Consider the following 22,609-nt stretch of genomic DNA (forward strand, 5'->3'; position numbering starts at 1 on the left):
TTGCCAGGCACATTTATTCCCAGGAAGATCCATATAAGCTGTTTGGAAAAACCAAGCACGTTACGGGATTACACTGAGCCAGACCCAAAGAAAAGCACATTTCGGTGTCAAACCCACTGCAAGAGGTGCGAGCAGCTCTGAGCGCCCCCCTTACCTTCGGGTCAATCTCGCCCAGAACATCATTGAGCAGCTGCAGCAGCTGCACCGACTCCAGGGAGTCGAACGAGATTAAGTTGTAGTTCTTCCTGAAGGGCTCCTGATTGAGCTTCTCGACAATGAACTGCATTTGGTCACCCATGGCGGTGTCCCGGGGGGCACCCGCAGAGGACACACGGCGGGTGTGGGGGCGGTGAGCTGGGCCCCGGGGGCGGGGCGGGGGGCCCGGGCCGGGCCCGGCGATGAGGCCCCGGCGGAGCCTCCCGGCACCGCGGGGATGGTTGCCGGGATACGGCGCTGACGTCACTTCCGATGCCACGGCGGAGCGGCGGGAACCGGGACAGCGCCGGGCGGGGAAGGGGCGGGGTCTGATAATGAGAGGGCGGGGCCAGACTGTGACGGAACGGGGTTGATCTGTGGGGGGCGGGGCCGGAGTGTGTGTGGGCGTGGTCTAGCTCTGGATGGGCGTGGTTGGGTTGTGAGGGGGCGTGGTCAGGCCGTGAGGGGCGGGCCGTGTGTGTGGGAGCGTGTCCGGGGTGTGTCGGGGCGGGACCCACCGGGGCGGGACCCGGCAGGTCCTTCCGGGCTCTCCCGGCGGGTCTCGGGTTCCTTCCCGCTCCTCGCGTGTTTCGCTGCCCTCGCAGGCGCCGCAGCCCGAGGAAACCCTCCCGGTAGCCTCGCGGTGTGCCCCGGGCAGCCGTTCCCGCTCAGTCCCGTCCGGTCTCCTCCCCGCCGCGAACGTGCAGGGGCCGCGGCCGAGGTCGCTGTGGGGGCTCTGGGGCGGACACGGCACAGGGAAAGGCTCCCGTGCGGCTCCGTCACGGCACAGGTGCGAGGAACGGCAGGAACAGGTCCGAGATTCACCCTCCGCAGGATAAACTTGGCTCTGCGGCTCCTCCCGAGGGAGGTGGTTGTGGCGTGTGTAGGAGATGCACAAACAGATTGCTGCAGTTGCCCAAGTAAGGTTTCTGGCAGGCTCTGACAGCACAAAGGGGCGTCGAGCGTGGCTGGTGTGGGTGTCAGGTGAATGTTGCTTCACTCCTTTGAAATGGAAAGGTGTGCAGAGGATCCGTGTGGAATGGGAACGCCGGTCCCTCGCCAGGCTTCACCCTGGGGAAAACGGCAAATGTATGTCCTCGGGGTTGGACATCAGTTTTCAGCCTCGAAGTACCCATAAATATGTAGTGCATAAACCTGAAACAGGGACAGCAGCTCCAAAAACACCAAACAATCCAAAACAGATATATATTAGAGTGAAACTTGTTCATGAAATCTCTCAGTCTGCAAGATTTTTCTTGCAGATCCTTCAAAAGCTGTGCTTAGACCTGAAATAGGTGGATTTTGGAGCCTCTCTGCTGTTGCAATTAGGTTCTTAGATAGTCTCAGAATCCCATGCGAGTCCCCAGATGATGGATTAAAATACGCAGTGAGTCATGTTAAATTGGTGCCAATTGAAATGCACAGGTTGTAAATCACTGCAGGATTTGACTCAGTGAGGAGCATAACTGTAATACTTTGCAATTCTAAGCACTGTGACTATCTTGGATGAGCTCTTTTTTCCTTCTGAGAAACAGAAAGGACTTCATAAAATGATTTAAACAAATGTAATCCCCTTCTTCATGGGAAGGCTGAGCAGTGACACTGCATTGGTGTCCAAGCTTTTAACTGGTTAAACAATCACAAAGGGGATGGACGGGTGACTTGTGGTTGTTCATGAAAGCTGTAGGAGAGCCAGGAACATAATCCAGGTCTCTTGACTCCTGGATTTGAACTTTAAAACCAGATCATGTTTCCTTTGTTCTGTCAGTCCATATACTGACCTTTAGGAATCGTATTTACCTACAAGTTCCCAGAAGAGATCTACTTTCCCTTGTCATGCTCTCCTGGTATCAATTACAGTTTTCTCTGGTGAATATTTTGAGCGTGTAGGACACAGAGAGAGCAAATGAAAATGGTATTTCTGCTGGAGGCGCTGGGGCCAAACCTGCTCCATGTAGACTGAGTTAATGGGTCATAGGGAGTATTGCCTGTGGGTCCACCACCACTTAATCCTAGAGAAACACTGTTTCTGTAAATAGCATTATACAGCTTTTCTTCAGAGGGGAGAGATTGTGCCTGTGGTGTTGAGAATGGAGAGGGGTCTGTGCTGGGTAAAGTGGGATGATGCTGCTCTGAGATCCTCCTCTCTATTAGATTATTTCAGTCCCCACACTGAAAGGACTGTTCCCCTCTTCTCATATCTCTCTAATGTTAAAGAAGCAACAGATAAAGAAGAGGAAGGATGTACGAAAACTTTAGAAAATGCCAAGATAAGAAGTAAAAAAGATGGTGAGATGGAAACCCATGAAGTCTGATTGTTCTGACTCTGGGAAAGGAGACCTCCATGACCAGAGATCATTAAAAGTGGACTGGCTGAGCTAAAAGTGGACTGGTCAACAACCAGCTTGTTGACCTGTTGGAAAGCTCAAGTGACTGAAGGCAGGAGTAAACTCATACATTGGAGCCCAGTTTTGTGGGACTTTCCAACTTGTGGAAGGTGTGAGAGATCCCGTGTCATCCTTTAAGTTTTAGGTTGTCACAGTTCTTTCCTCCAACAGTTTTGTGCTCTTCATACGAGCAGCCCCAAGAGCCATTTTGCTCCCCCAGGCTGCCTCTCCTCTGCTTCATATTTACAGTCTGCAGTGGTGTCTGAATATTAAGAATTACTGCTTAAAAAAAAAATCAAGGCTTAGCTCAGTGCCTTGACCTCTTTATCACAAGAGAATCTTCACAGACATAAAAGAGATTATAAACTCTCAGTGCAGCCTTGAGTAAATATTACAGGAAGCAGCTGAGATATTTGTTTGATGCTTAACTTGTCTTAAGTTATGTTAGTTTGGGGATGTGGTATCTGGGTCAGGTCTTACAGATTGAGGGCCAGTGTTCCAGCATATTTGTTCTATAATTCTGTGGTCATTTTCCACATTCTCAAGTTAGTTTGTGCAGAGAGTGATACAGGTTTTGAAGCAAAGTTTCCTAATGACATGAGAGTTATTACAACTATTCAGCCCTATAGTTCCACCTCGCTCTCTGGACAGAGTTTATGTTTTATATTGCTTGGGAAAGGCTTATGGGAGCTGCTCATTGCAGAGGCAACGTGTGGCAGAAAGAGAACAGAGCCTGCAAATGAACTACCCAGAGCTCTCCAGACCTGCCTCATTGCTCCCTCTTGCCTTTCTCCTCCTTTTACAGCCACTGCTGTGTGGAAGCTGCAGAGCAGAGCTGTGAGAGAGCTCGACCACAGAGATCAGCAAATCAGAGCGGGACGAAACCTGAGCAAATGAAAATCCTGCTCCAGGGCCAGAGAGATCACCTTATATGGGAACATCATGGGAAAGAGATGAACGCGTCCGGCCGAGCTGCTGAGGTCAGATCCCAAACAGAGGGGGGATGTTAATGTAAAAACAAGAGCATTTATGAAGAGAAGACAACACTTCTGCTTTGCTTATGCAATCTGAGCCCTCCTGTTTGTCTCTTTTATTATAAACATTGTGCTGTGTGTATGTACACATAGGTCTGGCTGTGTTATAATGAAATTCATTTCTTTGTGGTTATTTTGATACCTAAATGCATCCCAGGTCTGTTTCTGGTGCCCACTTGCAGCTGTGCTGTGGTCAGCTAGAGCCTAAGGAGGGATCACTGATGGCTCAAAAAATGAAGCCTGTTTGTGCAGAACACAACTTGTTCCTATGAGCTGAAGCATTTAAGACAATAGCAACAGCCAAAAAGCTTGTTTGGTTTTGAATGTTTTGTCATGACTACACCTGTAGGTGATCTAAAATACAGAAGGATTGGAAGAAAAATACTAGATCTGGTTTGTAGGGTATTTTGTGCCTTCATGTGAGTCTTCTGTTGCAAGAGAGAGGCCCCTGGTCCTTTTAATCTGAGTCGAATGGATTCTGACCCAAACTTGTGTCTTTCAGGCTCTGAGCCTGGGATTTACAGGTTCCACCTTGACAGCTCTGCATCTTTGCAGCCCCTGCTCCTGTGTGTACAGTGTCAGATGGTGGCTTCACACCTCGCCTTGACCCCCTGGGCCAGATGCCAATAGTTGGCTTGGAGCACAGTGTCCAGCTCTGGCTTGTCCGTGGCTCTGTGGAGTGAGAGAGGCCACAGGCAAAGGATGTGCCATGTATTGGCTCTGCTGAGAGGAGTAGTGACTTCATCACTCCTTTTTAATCCCAAGACCTGATGCAAAACCAGTCTAAGACCAAATAGGATGGTGTCCCATGCAATGGGAGATAAGAAGTTGGAGATCTCTGTGGCCATCGATGACCCCAGTCATGCTTTGCCACTGCCCTGTGCCTTGCATGGCCACTGCCACCCCTGTGAAGTGGCTGTTGTGTGCATCTGCCCAGTCCAGAAGGACATTACACCTGCTTTGCACTGGTGTGAAGTGTTGGGTAGTAGAGTCAGGCCCAGAAGGAGGTCAGTGGGCCCCTGGCTTACATCCATTTAACCTCAGTTGTCCCAGTGTTTCTTCAGACTGGCAATGTCTGATAGTACCGAGGAGAGATGGTACCATGGCAGCAAACGAGACCATTGATCTGGTGTTAGACCATCTTGGAGGATGGATGTGGTTGTGGGAACTCTGAGGTGGGAGAGTGGCATAGGATGTTATCTAACAAGGTGGGGTTGCTTGGACAGAGTTAACTAAGCGTCCTCTAAAAAACACTCGTGGTTTTGTTTCTTGCCATGCTGTCTGTTTTTGTTTCTTGTCTGAAAAATCCAAAATAACTCCACTGATTAATCTCAGATTTACACCAGTGTTTCTGAGATTAGAGCCTGCTCTGTAGAGTCCCTGTTCAAGGTCAGATGAAATGGCAAGTCACCCCTTGCAGCAGATTCCAAGAACAATAAGATGTTTTAGGAATATGCAATAATTGACTGCCTCTAAAGGGCAAATTTTCCTCTGTGCTGCCAAGCTAGGGCTGTTCTCGGTGATAAGTGTTTGCTGAACAAAGTCTGCCGAGGTTCATGAAGTTGGTTTCATTCTCCTGGGAGGGCAGCAGGCCAGGACATTGAGCACACTGATCCCAATCACACAAACAATCAAGTCTGCAGGAAATTCAAGTTGCCTTCCTAAGGTTCCATACCCACCTACTGCTGCTCAGAGCTGGGTTCCCACTGCCACTTTCCAACAACATCGTTATCCCAAAACACTGTTCTCCCAAAGGAAAAGGCTGAAAAGCTGTTATAACAGAGGATATAAATAAAGGAGCATTGAGCAGTTGCTTTGTATTTCTGTTCTGCTCTCTATCTGTTCTTCAGATCCTATTTTATCACCCTCCAGAAAAGTCTGTTGTTAACCTGACATGGTGCAAGTGCTTGTGGCTTGTTTTTCAAAGCAAACCTTTTATATCACTTTTATGTAGTGTGGAAAGTACCTTCTGAACATACAATAGTTTTTCAAAGTTGACAGTGCTTTTATGAGTTAGAGGAGCTGGATGACATTCCTGTCAGCTTGAAAACAGAGCTGTCCTTCCTCCTTAACACATTCAATTCATGAGAAAGTGAAAATGTTAGGCCAAGGTTTTTGAAGGAGAGAGACACAAAAATAGTCACTCTGAAAAGTTAACTATGTATTCTAAGCTCTTTTAAAGAAAAACAACATGGAGAGGACACCGCCACTGGTGACAGAAAATGTCAAAGTCTAGGTACACAGCCATGCAGCATGGGTGAAAGTTTTTGGATGACATCAAGCCCTGTTGCAGTTAATTGGTGCTTCACCAGTGGCATCTGAAGGGTCAGGATGTCACCTCATGTTGTCTGTATCATTTGGGATGGAAAATAGAAATTCTGTTCTTGCTACATCAATTCACTTCTTTTGGACAAAGTCAAAAGTTGCAAAAGTGAAACCAAGGCAGAGTTTGGTCCAGCTGATGCATCTTACCCAAACGTTCTTTCAACTACTCGAAAATGTCCATCTGACTTTTATCTTGCAGTGCATTTTATCCAAGAGTGATATAAAGAAGCTGATACATTATATTTTTATGGACTTATTTGTCCTTCTGGCCAGTTGTATAGTCATCACTTACAGATTCTAACAGGAGAGGATGAAGTTCAGTTCAGTTCAATTCACACCAGTAGGAAGGGAGTGGCTCACACAACCAACAGGATCTGGGATACAGCAGAATACACTGTCCCACTGCGGGCAAGTCTTTATTTAATATCAGTCCTATTCAGAATTCCAGTTTTCTGCCCACCTTTATATCCTTGTTTAATTTGCTCGCATTGTTGAATTAAACTTCTGGGCAGAAACTGTTGGTTTCTCAATCTATCACCAGGCCCAGACATGACATTTCATATAAAACTGTGAAGGAAATTACTTCACCCTTAGCCAAAACAATGACAAGCACTGTTGACCCAGGCAAAGGGCTAAGTAAGGATTGATGAGGTGTGGCAGGACCATGGTTTGGGTAGTTCTTTCTACAGCTTCCTCCTATAGAAAGCTGCAACAATCTGAAATGTCAAGCTCTCTATCTTACATTTGAGGAGGAATCCACTGACAGGTTGAAACTGTCTCTAACTGGTGAAAAACTCTAGAGTAAGAGCTTGTTTATTTACAAGAATTCAAACAGGAAGATGTCTGAATTATAATGCAACTCTTAAAAACCAGTGAGGTCAGTGGGGCCCTGTGGAATCCATGGAAAACCTCCCTAAGTGAAAGAGATATCTGCATTTTTTTGGGTCAAAGAAAGATTTACTTTGACAAAGTCATGAAATTTTAGGGTGATCCCTTTGCCTAAGCACTAATAGATCTCTAGTATGTAAACCAGCTATTTCCTTCTTAGCCATACTGTTAAACACTCGTTATAATACCGGAATAATTGACTTGTACCAACCTGTCCTGCTCTGTGAAGTCATAGTCCCCAGTTGGTATCATCATGCAGCTGCCATAGAAACACTTTTAGGTGTCTCAGGCTCATTTTGAATTCACCAGAGACATTTGGCTCATTAATTCAAATGTCAAGGAAAATGCATCGACGTAAGAGAGGCTTAATCAGGCTCTGAAATCAGAAAAGTTCCCTAACATGGGGTTTTCTCCTGCAAGGCTGAGGGAGGGCTCTGTGGTGTAGAGGTTCTTTGTGGGTTCATTTATCACACTGAGGTTCCTTCCTCCTCCCAGCGGGGCAGGCAGGCTGGCTGTGCTTTCTGCTGCAGGCTGCACCTCAGGCCCAAGAACAGTCTCTTCATCCTCTCCAGGTAGATGGTGAGAACCTCAGTGCTGACAATCTGAAACAGTGAGATAAGAAAACTCTAGGAAAAAGACTCCGTGGCAAAATGCTGCTGTGACCTAGAGAGTAGGGTGGAAGGGCCTCATAGCCATCTTTTTTTGTACCCCCATGACCCTACAATACAAATACAAAAATGTTGTATTTCTAGTCTGTAGCACCCAAAGCATCAAAAAATTTATGAAATATTTGATTTCAACTGAAATTATGGAAATTATACTCTAAGAGAGCAAGTGATAATCAATTTTAGCTCTTCTCGACTGGCTTTTAAATATGTGTGTAAGAAACTAGGTCATTTAGGACTTTTATTAATTCATTGCTTTTAAAAGATGCAAGCACATGTGCACCATATATAAAAGATACACATGTTTCTACGTATATATATCTCATCTTCTTCCTAATTTGGGGTTTTCTGCAGACACTGAGCAGTTTTTCCAGTTTCAGGTCCCCTCCAGAGCCCACAAGGCCTCCTACAGCTCCTTCTGCTGAGGTTTTTCAGCACTTTAAAGCAATTTCCATTCCCTTCTCCTGTGGACAGAGTTATGATCTGAAAAAGGTTTTGTCGAACAACAGGAAGGCTGCAATTGTTCATACAGCATCCGGGAAAGATATGCATGAGCTTCCTGAGTTAATGAAATCCTAGGGGTTTTTTATAAAGTTTCAGTGACTGCCAGTCATTCTGAAATGTCACACTGCGTGGGCTCTGCTGCGGATGCTACACTGGGAATTTTGCTTTTAATTACATCTCACAGTTGACACATTCTGTCTTGTTTCCTAACCTTCTCTAAAGTGCCAGGAGTCGGTCACTACCAGGCACCAAAAATAATGGAAGAGAGGTTTGGTTCTGATCTATAAAGTTCCTTCACAAGTTCCATTGGCAAGGTAAAAAAGAAGGAGGAATCACTAAAAAGCAAAGGTGAGTGTTTATTTTCTACCAGAACAATACATAAGACCAAGGTCAGAGCCAGGAAGCTTTGCCATGTGGTTGAGATACCGAGGTAGCAATGTTGGGCTTTGGTTACACCCATGATTGTCTTTATTGTCCAAGTTCCTTTGAAAGGTCTCTACAAGAGGCCTCCTTTTCCTTCCCCTTAGTTATGGCAGGAGCAGAACAAAGCCATTGCATGTTGGCAAGGAGGTTCCACTAGTTTGGATTGTTCACTTCTGCCTGAGGCGGGGCACAGTTGTTGGATTAGTTGGCTGAAGGACAGGTGTTCACAACACCTTTTTCAGAAGAGTTTTGGATCAGATTCCAGATGCTTCCCAGTGGATTAATGATGGACAGTTTCACATTATAGGTTCATTCATTTTTAGTTCTTTAAACATTAACTTACATTATTAATGTCTGAACTATTATACAGTGAAACTCATCAGTGACTTTCATGTCCAGGTAACATCCACAAAAGTCGTGTCTTTGGTTTGCAATTAAGTCTCATTCATTGGCCTGGTTTAGAGGACACTCATGAGAAGTCCCTCATGGAAGCTGCACATCATCCAGCTAATGTGCTGCTTGTCATCACAGACCCATGATGCAGAGGCATTGCTCAAAATACAATGATAGGAAGAATATTCCCTTCTTAGGAGCACTATCCTTTACGAGGATGACTGCTCTGAAGGTTGGGTTTCCCCCTTTGAATGGCTGTCTTGATGAAAATAAAAATACTCCTGATCAAGCCTATGGCTCATTCTTACACTCTTACCTGTGCAGCTCTGGTGTAAACAGCCACCTGTCTGTGGGGACAGCAGTGAAACTGCCAATTCATGGGGCAGAAACCAGCAACTGCCAAATGGTGTAAATTCTTACTACTATTCTATAGCAAGATTTCCATCAGAAGCCTCCTGAATTCCCATTTCAGCTCTATGTACAGACTCTGGTTAGGCTTGACCCACACAAACAAGTGCAATAAAGAGAGAACAATTTATACCTAAAACTAAGAAAACCACCCATGTCTTTCTTGCTCCCCTGAGCCACCTAACTCCCTGTATTTCAGTGTTATTCTTAGCAACATATTCCTCCCACTGACAGCTTTCCAGGTAATAGTAAAGTAGCATAACATTAACTGATGTATTTAAGTGAAAGAAGTTAGTTAATTTGATGTTTTAGGCCAGCTGTTCTGAGGAGTTCTGAAGATTTCACTGTGCTAATAAAGAACAATGTTCACTTCCCAAAATTTAATTCCACCATGTAAGTGCAAACATTCCTCAGGGCTCTCTGAAGAGTGAGTAGTAGTGCTCTGAAAAAAAAAAAAAGAAGTGTAAATTGGCATTCTTTACTCAAAAAGGTTGTGCATTCAGGCCTGTATCTGTGTGAGAGACGAATGGCAAGTTTGAATAATATTTTAGCCTTATTAATCCCTCAGGAACTAAGAGAAATAAGGAAAGCTTGGGAACAGAGCCTCCCAGAATAACTGTTTCTCTCATGCAATGGACAACAGAACTGTCTATTCAGCTATACTGGTTTCTACTGGGGTAAAATCACTATAGCACAACAGATGTGCAATTCAAATCATAAGGTGAAAGTGTTTAGTTTACACAGGTAAAAAGGTCAGCTCTGAGCATGAAGCTGTCACAGAGCTTCTATGCCACCAAGAGTAGATGTAAAATAACCTCTATCCCGAGGGCTAGGAAAAACCTCTGATCCTGGAAAGAGTTAGGAAAACTCTCAAACAAAACCTAACTGACCTGCAGGTGTCAGAGGCTGAGCTGGCCACTAAAACACGTCCCGGCCACAGACCGTGGAACCGTTCAGCACAGGAAAATGGGCACTTCATGTCTGTGCAAAGCAAGGAGAAAGCAGAACACATCCCAGTGTGTTTTTCTGAGTGACTCACTGCCTTCAGAGCATACAAATCAGATTGTGGTGAACGGGAAGCAAATGATCGCGTGATCTTGGGAACTCTGATTAAAGGCACTTGGAGTCTGCCAAACTTAGCTTGCAGTAGGATGTGCAGGAGAGAGTGGAATCATTTAAAAGCTTGCTTTCGGATGGTTTGTTGGCATCAAGATGGCAAAGCAGAGTGACAGGGACTGAACCCAAAGAGAAAGGAAGGAGGAAAATGAATTTTTCTTTAGATCTCTACAATCTGAATGAGGACCTGGAGATGGTAGCAAGCAGAGGGCTGAGCTGATGGCTTTTACACCAGATATATCCTCTTAAACACTTTCCTCTTTTAGTACTCGAACAAGCAACCAACTATAGAACACATTTTGAATAGCAATGACAGAGTGATCTATGAATATCTACCACCCTTGGAACTGACCTCCTGTCTCTTCAGCTAAGCAAACTCCCATTCAGATTATTTATCTAAATGAAGGAGAACAGGACTTAGAGATCACTCAAGTAAACCAGTCAAGAACAATAAAGCACTTTGAGTCCCCACAACATGTCTGAGACAGAAGGTATCTGGGTGTTGTTATCAGAGGTTGGATATTAATACCACTGTGTGGTTTAGTATGTCTTACAGTTTAATGTAATGATTTTTGTCTGCACTGCCAGCTTTCCATTGTCAGATTTAAAAGATCTCTTTGTTCCATGCTCTGTGACTGCTTATTGATCCGTAAGCTGGAAAGTAGGAAAGTAGGAAAGGCTCTTGTGATTCTTGTCACTCTTTACTGATCAAAGAATGCCGAAGTGTGCTCAGGAGTTCAGAGTTGGTCCTGGATAACATGATATTAAAACCTTCAGAGCATGGGCACTCTTGTGTTTGCCAACTCCCCACATGTCCTTGTTGGGGTTTTCTATCTGCTTTACCTGCAATTGAGCTTCTTTCTGCAACTTTGGATTCCAATTTGAAATGAGACAGCAAAACACTCATTGGACGTTAGTTGGATTATTAATTTGTTTAAATCTCTCTCTATGTGTTAATTTAGTTTAGATTGCCAGGTCAGATGCCAGGCAAATTCCCTTCATCAAGCTGGGCTCAGCACCTTCATTTCAGAAGGCTGAAAGGGCTGGAGGAGGAAGATCTATGCTGTGTTTGTCTTCAGTTCTCCAAGTAATTTATGCCAGCTGACAATGCTCATTTTTAATGCTGCACAGGTGATGTGTGTCCTCTGTTGATGAAGCCACATGTTACCTTGATAAAGAAACTTCTAAAAGTGAATTTGCAGCACCCTCAAGACAGTATTGTTGAGGTAAAGACAGACACTTAACCTCTGGGACCCTCCATTCAGAAGAGAGAATGGGGGGTGTCATCCCAAATCGATCTGGGTTTCTGCCACCCACCCATATTTCCAGATTAGATTCTGAGGAGCTAAAACTAGATTCCTATTGTCCACTTCAAGGTAATAAGTCCTGTGACCAGAGGCTGTACTTTCTGGAGTCAATTAAAAATTGCTGCTTTCCTGTGGTGGGTGTGTGCCCGCAGGAGTGCGTCGGTGTTCAAACAACTCGTGAGGTGTCGATTTGGTTTTGCTCGGGTGGGTGATGGCAACCCAGAAAGACAATCCTCCTCCAGATCTGCTGATCTATCATCACTATCCCTATTGTGCTGTGTCAAACTAAAAAACCTAATAGTGAGGATCTCTGTTGAAAATTCTCCTTGTGGTTGGATGAAGCAGCAAGTGCTGTTTCCTTTATGTTGGGAATTGTTGTTGCAGAGCCACCCTGTGAAATTTTGTGATGCTGGCAGCTGCTGCACCAGCCAGCCCAGCAAGAACCCTGATTATGAAGAATGTGAGCTGGGGCAACCCAGAAAGAAGGGGCCTCTTCACCAGGCTGCCAAAAGTGGTGCTGTTGTGGCAAATGCCAGCCAACACAGAAGTACCATGAACAGCTCTTGCTGAAGGAAAAAAGGGCAGCACATCACAACCTCCCGCTGGTTTCAGCAGCTGGTGCTGTCTGGTTGCACCCTGAAGAAAGCCAAGAGTTGCCTCAAAGCACAACCCTGAAGGAAGGAAGCCCAAAAGAGGAATCACTTGGAAATGTGGTGCTGAGCATTTTTCTGCCCCACCCTCCCCAGCTTTCTGCAGCCCTGGATCAAGAGGTTCTAGACAGAGGCCACAGAACAAGTTTCCTAACTCGTCACTGAAGGCCTCATGGTCTGACCAGATTAAACACACTCATTTTAGATGGTTCCAGTGACACAGACAAAGCATCTTCTGAAAAGCCTAGCTCTTCTCTTTTTATTGTTCTTTTTAGCTTGAACTCAGGAATTACATGAAGAGTTCTTTTACCCTCTTTGTGTAATATTTTTGGGCATTTCATTCACACTCATTGGAATTGTACTGTTGGACTGTTTGTTCTTACCTTCAAGCAGGCCTTGCTTCCTACACCTCCTCCTCCTGAACTTGTGAGAGTAGCTCTGTGCTATGATGTGTGAGGTCAGAGTACAGCCAAGGAGCAGCGAACTCAGGGTAGATTAATCTGTGCTCCAACACTTTTTCCATTCTCTATTTTTGTTGTATTTAGGCATGTTCTATTTTTGTAGAACCAGGGTGAAAAGGACTGTAACAGGTATGTTCTGCACTCCTTTCAACAAAGCTTTGTTCTCTCTGAGCTAACCCAGCAGTTTGCCGTTTCCATTTCCCACATGTATTTGAAGATATATTGCTGGCAGATTATGCCAGCTGTATTTATATCTTCATCAATTGTGTTAACATTCATATTGCAGCATCTTACATATCTAGAGTGGGAAAATATTACTGTAGGCATTAATGCATTTCTGTACTAGCATATGAACCAATTCTCCTTTTGAAAATAATTACACTGAATATTCACCCAAGACTGTGATTTTGATCTCTTCTCAAATTTACATCAAAGTTCTTCCTTATCCTTTCCCCGCTTTTTTTGGTCCTTTCGGTTTTGGCTTTTTATAAAAAATAAAGCATTTTACCAATATATAGCTTACCTAAAGCTCTTTAATTGTTTTGTACTCCCTGAAATTCCCACTGCTACTTTGTCAGCTCTATTCATTACTCGTTCTTATGAGGGTTATGGTGGTGTTTCTAATATAAGCACTGTGTTGGGTATCTCAGCACCAGGTGGAAGGTCCATGAATTAGGGGGCAGATCCCTGCTTTTATAGCAAAATTTAATTCTGCAAGAGGGTAAATAAAGGATTTGCTCCTTGTGGATGGGAGTGTGATGGTCTTCAGTATGCTCTGCTCTCTTTTGGAGGCAGGTGCTTGGTCCTTGCTTTGAGCTGGATGCAAGATACGAGTTGGTGTTAGGGGATCCCTACTCCTGCCAAAACTGTGTTGAGTTCTGGGCTCCTCAATTCAGGAAGGACATTGAGGTGCTGGAGGGAGTCCAAAGAAGGGCAATGGAGCTGGGGAAGGGTCTGGAGCACGAGAGTGATGAGGAGCAGCTGAGGGGGCTCAGCCTGGAGAAAAGGAGGCTCAGGGGGGACCTTCTCGCTCTCTCAAATTCCCTGACAGGAGGTTGTAGCCAGGTGGGGGTCAGATTCTTCTCCCACGTAACAAGTGACAGGACAAGAGGGACGTGGTCTTAAACTGCAGCAGGGGAGGTTTAGATTGGACATCAGGAAGAATTTCTTCACAGTAAGGGTGATTAGACACTGGAACAGACTGCCCAGTGAGGTGGTGGAGTCACCGTCCTTGGAGGTGTTTAGGGAAAGACTGGACGTGGCACTTATTGTTGACGTGGTGGTGTTGGGTCACCGGTTGGACTGGATGACCTCAGAGGTCTTTTCCAACCTAATAGATTCGGTGATTCTGTGCAAACAGCCTTGGGCAGCCGCTGGCCTCCCACAGCGAGCCCGGTGGCGGCCCCGGGGCTGCGGGAGCGCCCTGCGGGCGGCTCGGGGCGCTGTGGCACCGCGGGGCTGCCGCGGCCCGGCCCGTGAGGGCTCGGTCCCGCCTGCCCGCCCTTCCCGGCCACCGCCATGGCGTCGTGCGGGACTTTCCAGAGCTTCCTCTTCGAGTACGACACCCCCCGCATCGTGCTGATCCGCAGCCGCAAAGTGGGGCTCATCAACCGCATGGTGCAGCTCGCCATCCTCGCATACGTGATCGGGTGAGCGGGCGGGGGCAGTGCGGGGGTCCCGGAGCGGCCGCCGGGAGGGAGGACGCGCTGGGAGCCCCCAGGGCGCGGGGCTGAGGGGCGGGGGCCGCCGCCTCCCTCAGGGGCCCCGGGACCCCGGTTCTGTCAGGGGGCCGCGGGCTGAGGGGAGTCGGGAGCTCGGAGCTCACCGAAGGGTGACACGGAGGTGGTGTCACTGCTTAATGGGCAGACTTCACTGGGACTGTGGGGCTGCGGACAGGACAGGACCCCTCAGGAGCGGGACCGTCCCCAGGGGTCATTGCCGCTCACCCAGCGGGGCTGGGCATAAAAGCAAATTACACCCTGCAGACCATTCTGAAAATAAAAAATACCCCCTAAAAACCACAAAGGAGATTGCCTGTCCTGTGACCCTTTTGTAGGGAAACGCTGTGAAACTATCTGGACTGGCCCTTTCAGGTGACATATGGGAAAAGGAGAAATTCCGACCATGTGTGCTTGTTTATAGTGCTTATCAGTTGTTTCTTGCAGGTGGGTCTTTCTGTGGCAGAAGGGCTACCAGGAAACAGACTCCGTGGTCAGTTCTGTAACCACGAAGGTGAAAGGAGTGACCCTGACAAACACATCCACCTTGGGAGCCAGGATCTGGGATGTAGCCGACTATGTCATCCCTCCTCAGGTATCAGTCGCTTTCCCATGGAGAGGGAGGGTTTTCTAGCAATCAGCTACTGCTTTGCTAAAGTCCACTGAGGGCAGAGCAGCTTCAGCTCCAGCATGGCCTTGATATGAGAGAATAAAGCAGCTTTGCTTTGTTACAGATCATGCTGAGCACCTGCACCATGAGCCCTGGGGAAGTTTGTTTCGAGAAAAGTGTATCTATGTGTGTGCTTGTGTAGAATCACAGAAGGGTTTGGGTTGGAAGAGACCCTAAAGAAAATTTAGTTCCAACCCCCTGCCATAGGCAGGGACACCTTCCACTATCCCGGGTTGCTTCAAGCCCTGTCCAGCCTGGCCCTGAATACTTCCAGGGATGGGGCAGCCACAGCTTCTCTGGGCAGCCTGTGCCAGGGCCTCACCAGCCTCACAGGGAAGAATTTCTTTGAAATCTCTTCCCTTTTAGTTTAAAACTGTTCCCCGTTGTCCTGGCACTACCTGCCCATGTAAAAAGTCCCTCTCCCTCCTTTTTATAAGCCCCCTTTAAGTACTGGAAGGGGCTCTAAGGTCTCCCTGGAGCCTTATCTTCTCCAGGCTGAACAACCCCAATTCTCTCAGTCTATCTCCATAGCAGAGTTACTCCAGCCCATGGAGCATCTTCATGGCCTCTTCTGGACTCACTCCAACAGGTCCAGCTCTGGTGGCCCCAGAGGTGGAATCAGCAGTGCAGGTGGGGTCTCACAAGAGAGAAGTAGAAGAGCAGAATCTTCCCCTCGACCTGCTGGTCACCCTGCTTGGGATGAGCCCAGAATAGGGTTGGATTTCTGGGCTGTGAGTGTGCATAGTGGGTCATGTTGAGCTTCTTGTCCACCAACACCCCCAAGGCCGCCTCCTCAGGGCTGGTCTTGATCCGTTCCCCACCCAGCCTGTATTTGTGCTTGGGGTTGCCCTGACCCTCATCCAATACCTTGCACTTGGCCTTGTTGAACTTCATGAGGTTCACACAGGCCAAGCTCTCCAGCCTGTCCAGGTCCCTCTGAATGCCATCCCTTCCCTCCAGTGTGTGACTGCACCACACAGCTCGGTGTTTTCAGCAAACTTGCTGGCCGTGCATCGATCCCACTGTCCACGTTGCCCACAAAGCTGTTAAACAGTGCCGGTCCCCACAGAGGATGAAGAACTTGGCAGGCTTCAGGAAGAAGTTGCAACAATAACCACATGTCCTCTGTCTTACTGCTCTAAAGCAAACGGACCCAAATTAGCTTGTTGGCAGACACACCAGGAATAGCCTGCAAGTCACTTGATCCGGAACTGAACAGGAAGCTCTGCTGTAGTTACTGATTGACTGTGTCTGTGGCAATCTGCACTCTGTGGGCCATGTGTGGTGGCCTTTGGGATGGGCAGCCACAGCCAAGCTGCTCATTGTGGGTCCCTCTGTCTGCATGACATGTGATGCAGAAAAAAAGACAGATTTAGCCAGATTTTGGCTGAGTGTTCATATTTGCATATCAGTGGAGCAGAAGCAAACAACAGATCTGGAATCATACAGACCTGAAAGTAGTGAAAGTAAAGTAACAAAAATGGTGCTCCCTGAAGAAACAAACCAGGACTGGTCAAATTTCTATTTGATATAGTGCAAAAAGAAAGAGAGCTGGAGCTCTATTTCTGCTCCTGCCTTGCAGCTCCCCTGAGGAGCTGTGTGATCTCTGTTTTCATAATGGGAATGAAGAAATTTGGTCTGAGTGGGAGGACAGAAAGAGTTTCTAGTCCCACAGTCCTTCCTCTGGCTAAACACAGCAACATCAAGCAATTCATATGAGAATCTGCTCCTTTATTGCTGCGCCAGCACTGTCCAAAGCAGGTCCCCTCTGTGGAGCCACCTGGGCTCTGTCAGCAAAGGTATTTGGTGTGGTGCCTTGGATGCTCTTTGCAGTCTGTCTCTCTTAGGTTGCCTTCTTGTTTTGCTTGTTCAGGGTGAGAACACTGTGTTTGTCATGACCAACGTGATACTGACGCTGAACCAGAGCCAAGGCCGCTGCCCAGAGGTAGGTGCAGGATCTGCTTTGATCCTGCCTGGTGTGGGTGGAAGTGTGGGGGAGAGGGTTCACAGAGCTTAGTGAAATTATTGTTCCTCTCCAGCTGCCAGATGATAAAACGGAGTGCCAGGTGAAGAACAACAGCTGTTTTCCAGGATATGTCAGCACCCACAGCAATGGTAAGAAACCTGCTGCAATGGTCTTTCAGTCTGTGTTGTGATACCTTTGTGCTGTGCCTTCCCTGCTGTGAAGGAAGTTGCATTGCTTCCTTCACAGGAACAGTCTGCTTGTTCTCCTTAGCTCACACATAGGAGAACTGAAAGGGAAGCTCAAATTTTTCTGCTTGGGGAGAGCAGATGGACTGTGTTGGGTTGATTCTGGGTAGATGTGGGCTTTGTGGGTTAGCAAACAGTGTGAGGGCTTTTTCAAGGCCTTGAGTCCCTGAAGCAGTATTTCACATAGATGAGGATTTGGCTCAGGAAAAAGACCTGATGCTCCTTTCTCTGAAATTTCACTACAAAGTGCACTGGAAGATAATGGGGGTCTTGGTAGTGGCACTTTGCCCTGAGAAAATAGTTTTCACCATATAGAGGAGGAGATATCATGGGACAAAAACTGCCTCTGGTTTTGATTAGTAGTACCTCCATGCACATGTCTTTCCAGGCATCCAGACTGGGGAGTGTGTTTCATACAACAGCAGCATTAAGACCTGTGAAGTCCTTGCATGGTGCCCTGTGGAGGATGACAGTCACATACCCAAGTGAGTGCTCTGTCTCCCTGCTCCGTGGTGGCCCTCCTGGGATGAGGCTGGTGGTATGCAGCTGATGCTTCTCCCTTGAGGTGCTGTTGGGAAAAACTGAAGAGATGAGCAGCAAGGACACTGTTTGTGAAAGTATGTTGTACTTATTTACCCTTCCTCTTGTTTTATAGGCCAGCATTCCTACAAGCAGCTGAGAACTTCACCCTTCTGGTGAAGAACAACATTTGGTACCGCAAGTTCAACTTCAGCAAGTAAATAGTGGGGGGAGCATTGTCCTGTCTGATCTCATGGACTGTAAAGGGGAGCTGGATGGCTGGAAGAAGATGCAACAGCTCTTCCTTCTCTGTTCCCCTGTAGGCGAAACATCCTCCCCACTATCAACTCCACCTACCTCAAGAACTGCATCTATGATGCCCACACAGACCCCTTCTGCCCCATCTTTCGTTTAGGGCAAATAGTTGAAGCTGCAGGGCAGGACTTCCAGGAAATGGCTGTGGAGGTATTTGACAGACCCTTCTCTTGGGCTTCAGTTCTGTAAAAGAGGAGTGGTAGATGGCTCTGCCTTGTGGCATGAGCCACAGAACACAGAGTAGCTGCAGGATGGAGAGCTGCTCTGGCCAGGGGGACTGGAGTCAATTCTACTACAAATAATTGGCCTTGGCTGGTTTGGGTGGCGTTATGTGCAAGACCCTTCTGTAGCAGGGGGAAAGAGTGTTTAACTGGGACTGGGACAAGAGCCAGTAAATCAGAGTCTTGGTCAGCAGAGAGCCTTCTAGCAGACACCTTCTCCTCTCCTCCACTTGGCAGGGTGGAGTCATGGCACTGCAGATCAACTGGGACTGCAACCTTGACAGAGCTGCTTCCCACTGTGTGCCAAAATACTCCTTCCAGCGCCTCGACAACAAGGACACTGCCCACACCGTCTCACCTGGCTACAACTTCAGGTAACGTGGCTGTGAGGGCACCTGTGGCTCAGTCTGCCACTGGCAGTTGTGGGTACTTTTGGGATTTCTGTTGTGCTTAGAGAGCACCAGAAGAAAACTTGGAGAGTTCTGCTGGTGCTGTAAGACAGAGTGGGTGGGATCCTCACTGTGTGCAAACCACAGCAGAGGGGGGAGGTCAGTGAAGCTCCACTGATTGCATCAGAGTGTCTCGAGTCATGTTTCCATCAGCTTTTGGGTGGCTGTTTGGGCCATGGCATGGCAGTGGGAGAACTGACTGTTTCAGGGTATGTTGATAGGGCAGAATTTGAGCGGGCTGAGAGGTGGAGGTGGGAGACCAGAGCATCTCCTTCACTGTGCTTGAGGCAAAACTAACCTCTAAAAGTGTCTCTCTCAGTGGAAGATCATATTTAATGGCATATACCACCACATAAACATTCTGGCCATTACAGTCCAGCACCTCCAGTAAAACACCAGTGCAGAGCCAGGCAGCTGGTTTCATCCAGACTCAGACTGTAATAGTACAGATTGGCCACCTTGCCAAAGTCCTTGCAGGATTCCTGCTTGTGAGGAAACACAGCGTGTTGTTTCTAGAATCATAAAATCTCACTTAGCACAGGGGATGGTGGACCTTGGATGAATTCAGTGAGGAGCTGCTGTCATGCAGACAGCAGAAGGTGTGTTTGGGAGGTGCCAGGCCTGCAGGTGTTGGGGTCTCAGGCGAGACTGGCTGGAGGATATTGCAGCCGGATCTGAAGTGCTCTTGCTAATTCCAGACTTTGGTGCAGCCCCTTACCAATCCTTCCTCTTCTCTTCCACCCTCTTCTCTGCTTCCTCATGGCTTAGTCAACCACGTGGCAGAGTAAGTCTGACCTCACTTATTTGTTCTCATCTCTTTTCTCAGTCATTGCCTGCGGGCCACCCTGTGTGGACACGGAACAGCCTTTGTGTGGCAGGCGAGCTGCGCTGCTGCTCCTGGCCCTGCCCTCTCGTGGCTGTCTGGTCCCTTGCAGCTGCCTGCTCCCCTCTCTCGTGTAGCTGAATTTCTTTCCATTTGTCCTGCTCCCCTACTACAGCCAACTTTCTCCCTCTCCTATGCTTTGCAAGTTCCCTGATTTGGCTTGTGATAACTGTCTTCTTAAATTCACCTGTTTGGGGCTTTTCTCCTACAAGTGCTTGCCTGCATGAAATCACCATTTGGGGTTTGTGCCTGGAAGTACTAATGTTCAGCCCATCCTCTTGGGATGTGGAACACACCTGGATGTTGCATGATCACATAAGCATCCTCAGAATTTCCAGCTAAGCTCTGACCTATCTTTTCTCCAGGTTTGCAAAATACTACAAGAACAGTGATGGCACTGAATCACGGACGCTTGTCAAAGCTTTTGGCATCCGCTTTCATATCGTAGTGTTTGGAAAGGTAGGGTGACAGATCCTGGAGGTGTTGTAATGAGGACTTTCAGAGATGCTGAAAAATATATTCAGCCTTGTAACTGTCTTCTAGGCAGGAAAATTTGATGTAATTCCTACCATGATTAACATCGGCTCTGGCTTAGCGCTGTTTGGCGTGGTAAGTGACACTGTCTGCACTCGGACTCAGTTCTGGATTAGTGCCTCAGTTCTGAGGATCATTGTCCTAAACTCTTTCAATCTCCACTAGGCAACAGTGCTGTGTGACATTGTTGTTCTGTACTGCATGAAGAAGAGGTACTACTATCGGGAAAAGAAATACAAATATGTGGAGGATTATGAACTGGTAAGCATCAGTGGAGGCAGGGGAAAGGCAGAGTTGCTTTCTCCTCTGACTCTGGAGAGATTCTGAAACAGGATGTAAAAAGTCCACATCAAATAAGGATTTTGAACCACAGTTTTTAGGAAACTTTCTCTTTGTCAGAGAAGCTAATTTTTACCTCAAGGCTGTTGCAGGGAGGAGCACTAGAAACAAATATTGTCATGTTTCCTGGGCAACACTCTTGGAGAGAAAAATACATGTTTAACTTGTCATGCTCCTCCTGCACCTCCTTTTTGGGTTGCAGTCATTGGCAGTTGCCTTCTGATAGCTGTGGGGAATAGCTCTGTTCTCATCAAATCCTTTAGTCTTGGCTTTTGGGGTTCCTGTGGCTGTGAACAAACCCACTCAGTGGGTTGGTATTTTCCAAGACCAGCCACAGCTATGGCTCCCTCCAGGGTCCAAATGCTCTGCTTGGTTAATAGAAGGATTTAGGGAGGTGCTTTACTGGTGCTGAGGGTGGAACTCAGCCCTACAGCCCTGTGCTTGGGGGCAAGTGTTGCTGCTGAGGGTGGATTTCTGAATCCTTGTGGCACTGGAAAAGTGAAGTCTGAGTAACAGTAGCTTGCCTGTGTAGGGGGTTTCATATGAGAGGAAGAGGGAGAAAGAAGAGTTTTCTGGCAGAGAGCTGTAATCTCTGATCCTTGCAGGGAGTCGGTGAGACATACGGAACCAACTCCTGAGCTCCTGCTCCTGCAGCACCAACTGCTGCTCTGAACTGCTGCTGTGAACATTACTTGTCCCTGTTGGGAGACCACCCCCTCTTCACTGGAAGGAAGTGGGGAACCAAACTGAGAAAGGGACCATCTTTGCTACTCTTCACTACTTTTCCTGGCTGGAGCCAGCCCCCAGGGAGAAGAACTGGGTCTGCTCCCTGCCTGCTGTTCTTTCCAGATTAATTGCACTAAGCACAGAGGGAGAATTGTGCTTCATGACGTCCAGGCCTCTGCTCTGGCCATGCCTGGGACAGGGACATTGTCATTTTGACTGTCCTTCTATCCCTGAGCTCCCTGTGCAGAGCTCTCAGGATAACAGGCATGGATTCTTCCTTACAGTGAACATGGCCCCTGCCAGGTGTTGCCTAACCTTGGGAAAGCAGCTCCTTGCTGTTGTCAAGTCATTTTTCCTTGTCCTGAAGGATTGTGAAGCTTAGCTGAGCCTGCACCTACTATTTTACTGTATCTCCAAGCCCCAGTGGCCACAGACGAAGATAAAGCAGTGTCTGGCTCCACTGTGCTGTGATAAATGGCTCACTGATAACAGAATATTTTTTTTTCTGTTTTGTCTAATTTTTATGGTACTACTTTAAATTTTACTTCAATAAAATATTACCCTCTCTCAGCCCTCTTAGAGTCCTGCAGGCTGGGTTTTACTTGTTCATTTCTCCCCAGACACCATCTGTCAGTGGAGAGCTATCAAAGCCAGGGCTCTGGGGGCTTTGTCTCTTGATTCTCCCAGCAGAAGTGCTGCTGCAACTACAGCTTCTGCTCCACCTTGGTTTTCCTGACACCTTCTCTGTGGCTGTTGCATTAAAACCCTCTCCAAGGGAAAAGACTTGTAAGTTAGAGGCCTGGGTTTTAGGGACCTTATCCACACGCTGGTACAAATTATTTGGAAGAACAGATCTGTCTTCCCTGGCACACCTCCCAAGCTTTTTGCCACCACACCAACCATGTGTCTGGGCTGCTGCATTTAATGGGTTTACACAATTTGATTAAAGTGTATTTTTGGGGCTTTTATGTTCACATGGCCTTGAGCATCTCTAGTGACCACAACTGACTCACAAACCTCTTCCCTTTCTCTGAGCCTTTTCCAGTGTTACAGAGCCCTGAGATCTATTCCATACCTCCAGCATCCTGGCTGGGGCTTTGCTGCCTTTTTCCAGCAGCACAGTGTGTATACCACAGCATTACCATCTTGTTTTATTCTTTATGTGCCTGCTCCTGCTGAGCACTAAGTTGTGTCCCAACTCAAACAGTGCCTTTCCAAGAGTCAGTGCTCCACTCTGTGCCTGTGAATGCTCCATTTGGATTATGCAG

General features: G+C 47.3%; 2 protein-coding genes and 2 long non-coding RNA genes across 8 annotated transcripts in view; 3 read left to right on the forward strand and 1 right to left on the reverse strand.

Annotated features, from left to right (window-relative positions):
* IFT81 (intraflagellar transport 81) overlaps window positions 1-434 on the reverse strand; it is a 45,363-nt gene extending 44,929 nt beyond the window's left edge. The window contains exon 1 of one of the 3 annotated variants that reach the window (XM_027652131.1): window positions 155-433. In XM_027652131.1, the coding sequence (XP_027507932.1) occupies window positions 155-298 (144 nt within the window). In that variant the 5' untranslated portion in view covers window positions 299-433. Of the gene's footprint in view, window positions 1-154 lie in introns of all 3 variants that reach the window. The other 2 variants (XM_027652133.1, XM_027652132.1) reach the window with 2 other exon arrangements.
* Window positions 435-701: 267 nt separating this feature from the next.
* LOC113951188 lies at window positions 702-3,747 on the forward strand. Its single transcript, XR_003529081.1, has 2 exons — window positions 702-1,115; window positions 3,388-3,747. It is a non-coding gene; the product is annotated as an uncharacterized LOC113951188 (long non-coding RNA).
* Window positions 3,748-6,623: 2,876 nt separating this feature from the next.
* LOC113951189 lies at window positions 6,624-13,233 on the forward strand. Of its 2 annotated transcripts, none has more exons than XR_003529083.1 (4): window positions 6,624-7,183; window positions 8,221-8,346; window positions 11,306-11,564; window positions 12,030-13,233. It is a non-coding gene; the product is annotated as an uncharacterized LOC113951189 (long non-coding RNA). The 2 variants fall into 2 exon arrangements; XR_003529082.1 differs by having other exon boundaries at window positions 11,470-11,564.
* Window positions 13,234-14,242: 1,009 nt separating this feature from the next.
* P2RX4 (purinergic receptor P2X 4) lies at window positions 14,243-21,915 on the forward strand. 2 transcript variants are annotated; one of them, XM_027651862.1, is made up of 12 exons: window positions 14,243-14,405; window positions 14,922-15,069; window positions 17,018-17,089; window positions 17,184-17,259; window positions 17,744-17,840; window positions 18,011-18,091; window positions 18,198-18,339; window positions 18,648-18,784; window positions 20,108-20,201; window positions 20,286-20,351; window positions 20,442-20,537; window positions 21,221-21,915. In XM_027651862.1, the coding sequence occupies exons 1-12, from the start codon at window positions 14,275-14,277 to the stop codon at window positions 21,251-21,253; spliced, it is 1,173 nt and encodes a 390-aa protein (XP_027507663.1). In that variant the 5' UTR covers window positions 14,243-14,274; the 3' UTR covers window positions 21,254-21,915. The 2 variants fall into 2 exon arrangements, with proteins under 2 accessions (XP_027507663.1, XP_027507662.1); XM_027651861.1 differs by lacking the exon at window positions 21,221-21,915 and having other exon boundaries at window positions 20,442-21,194.
* Window positions 21,916-22,609: the final 694 nt, after the last annotated feature.

This window comes from Corapipo altera, unplaced genomic scaffold (genome assembly GCF_003945725.1).
Source record: "Corapipo altera isolate COAL_440 unplaced genomic scaffold, ASM394572v1 67, whole genome shotgun sequence".
Taxonomy (NCBI): Eukaryota; Metazoa; Chordata; class Aves; order Passeriformes; family Pipridae; genus Corapipo; species Corapipo altera.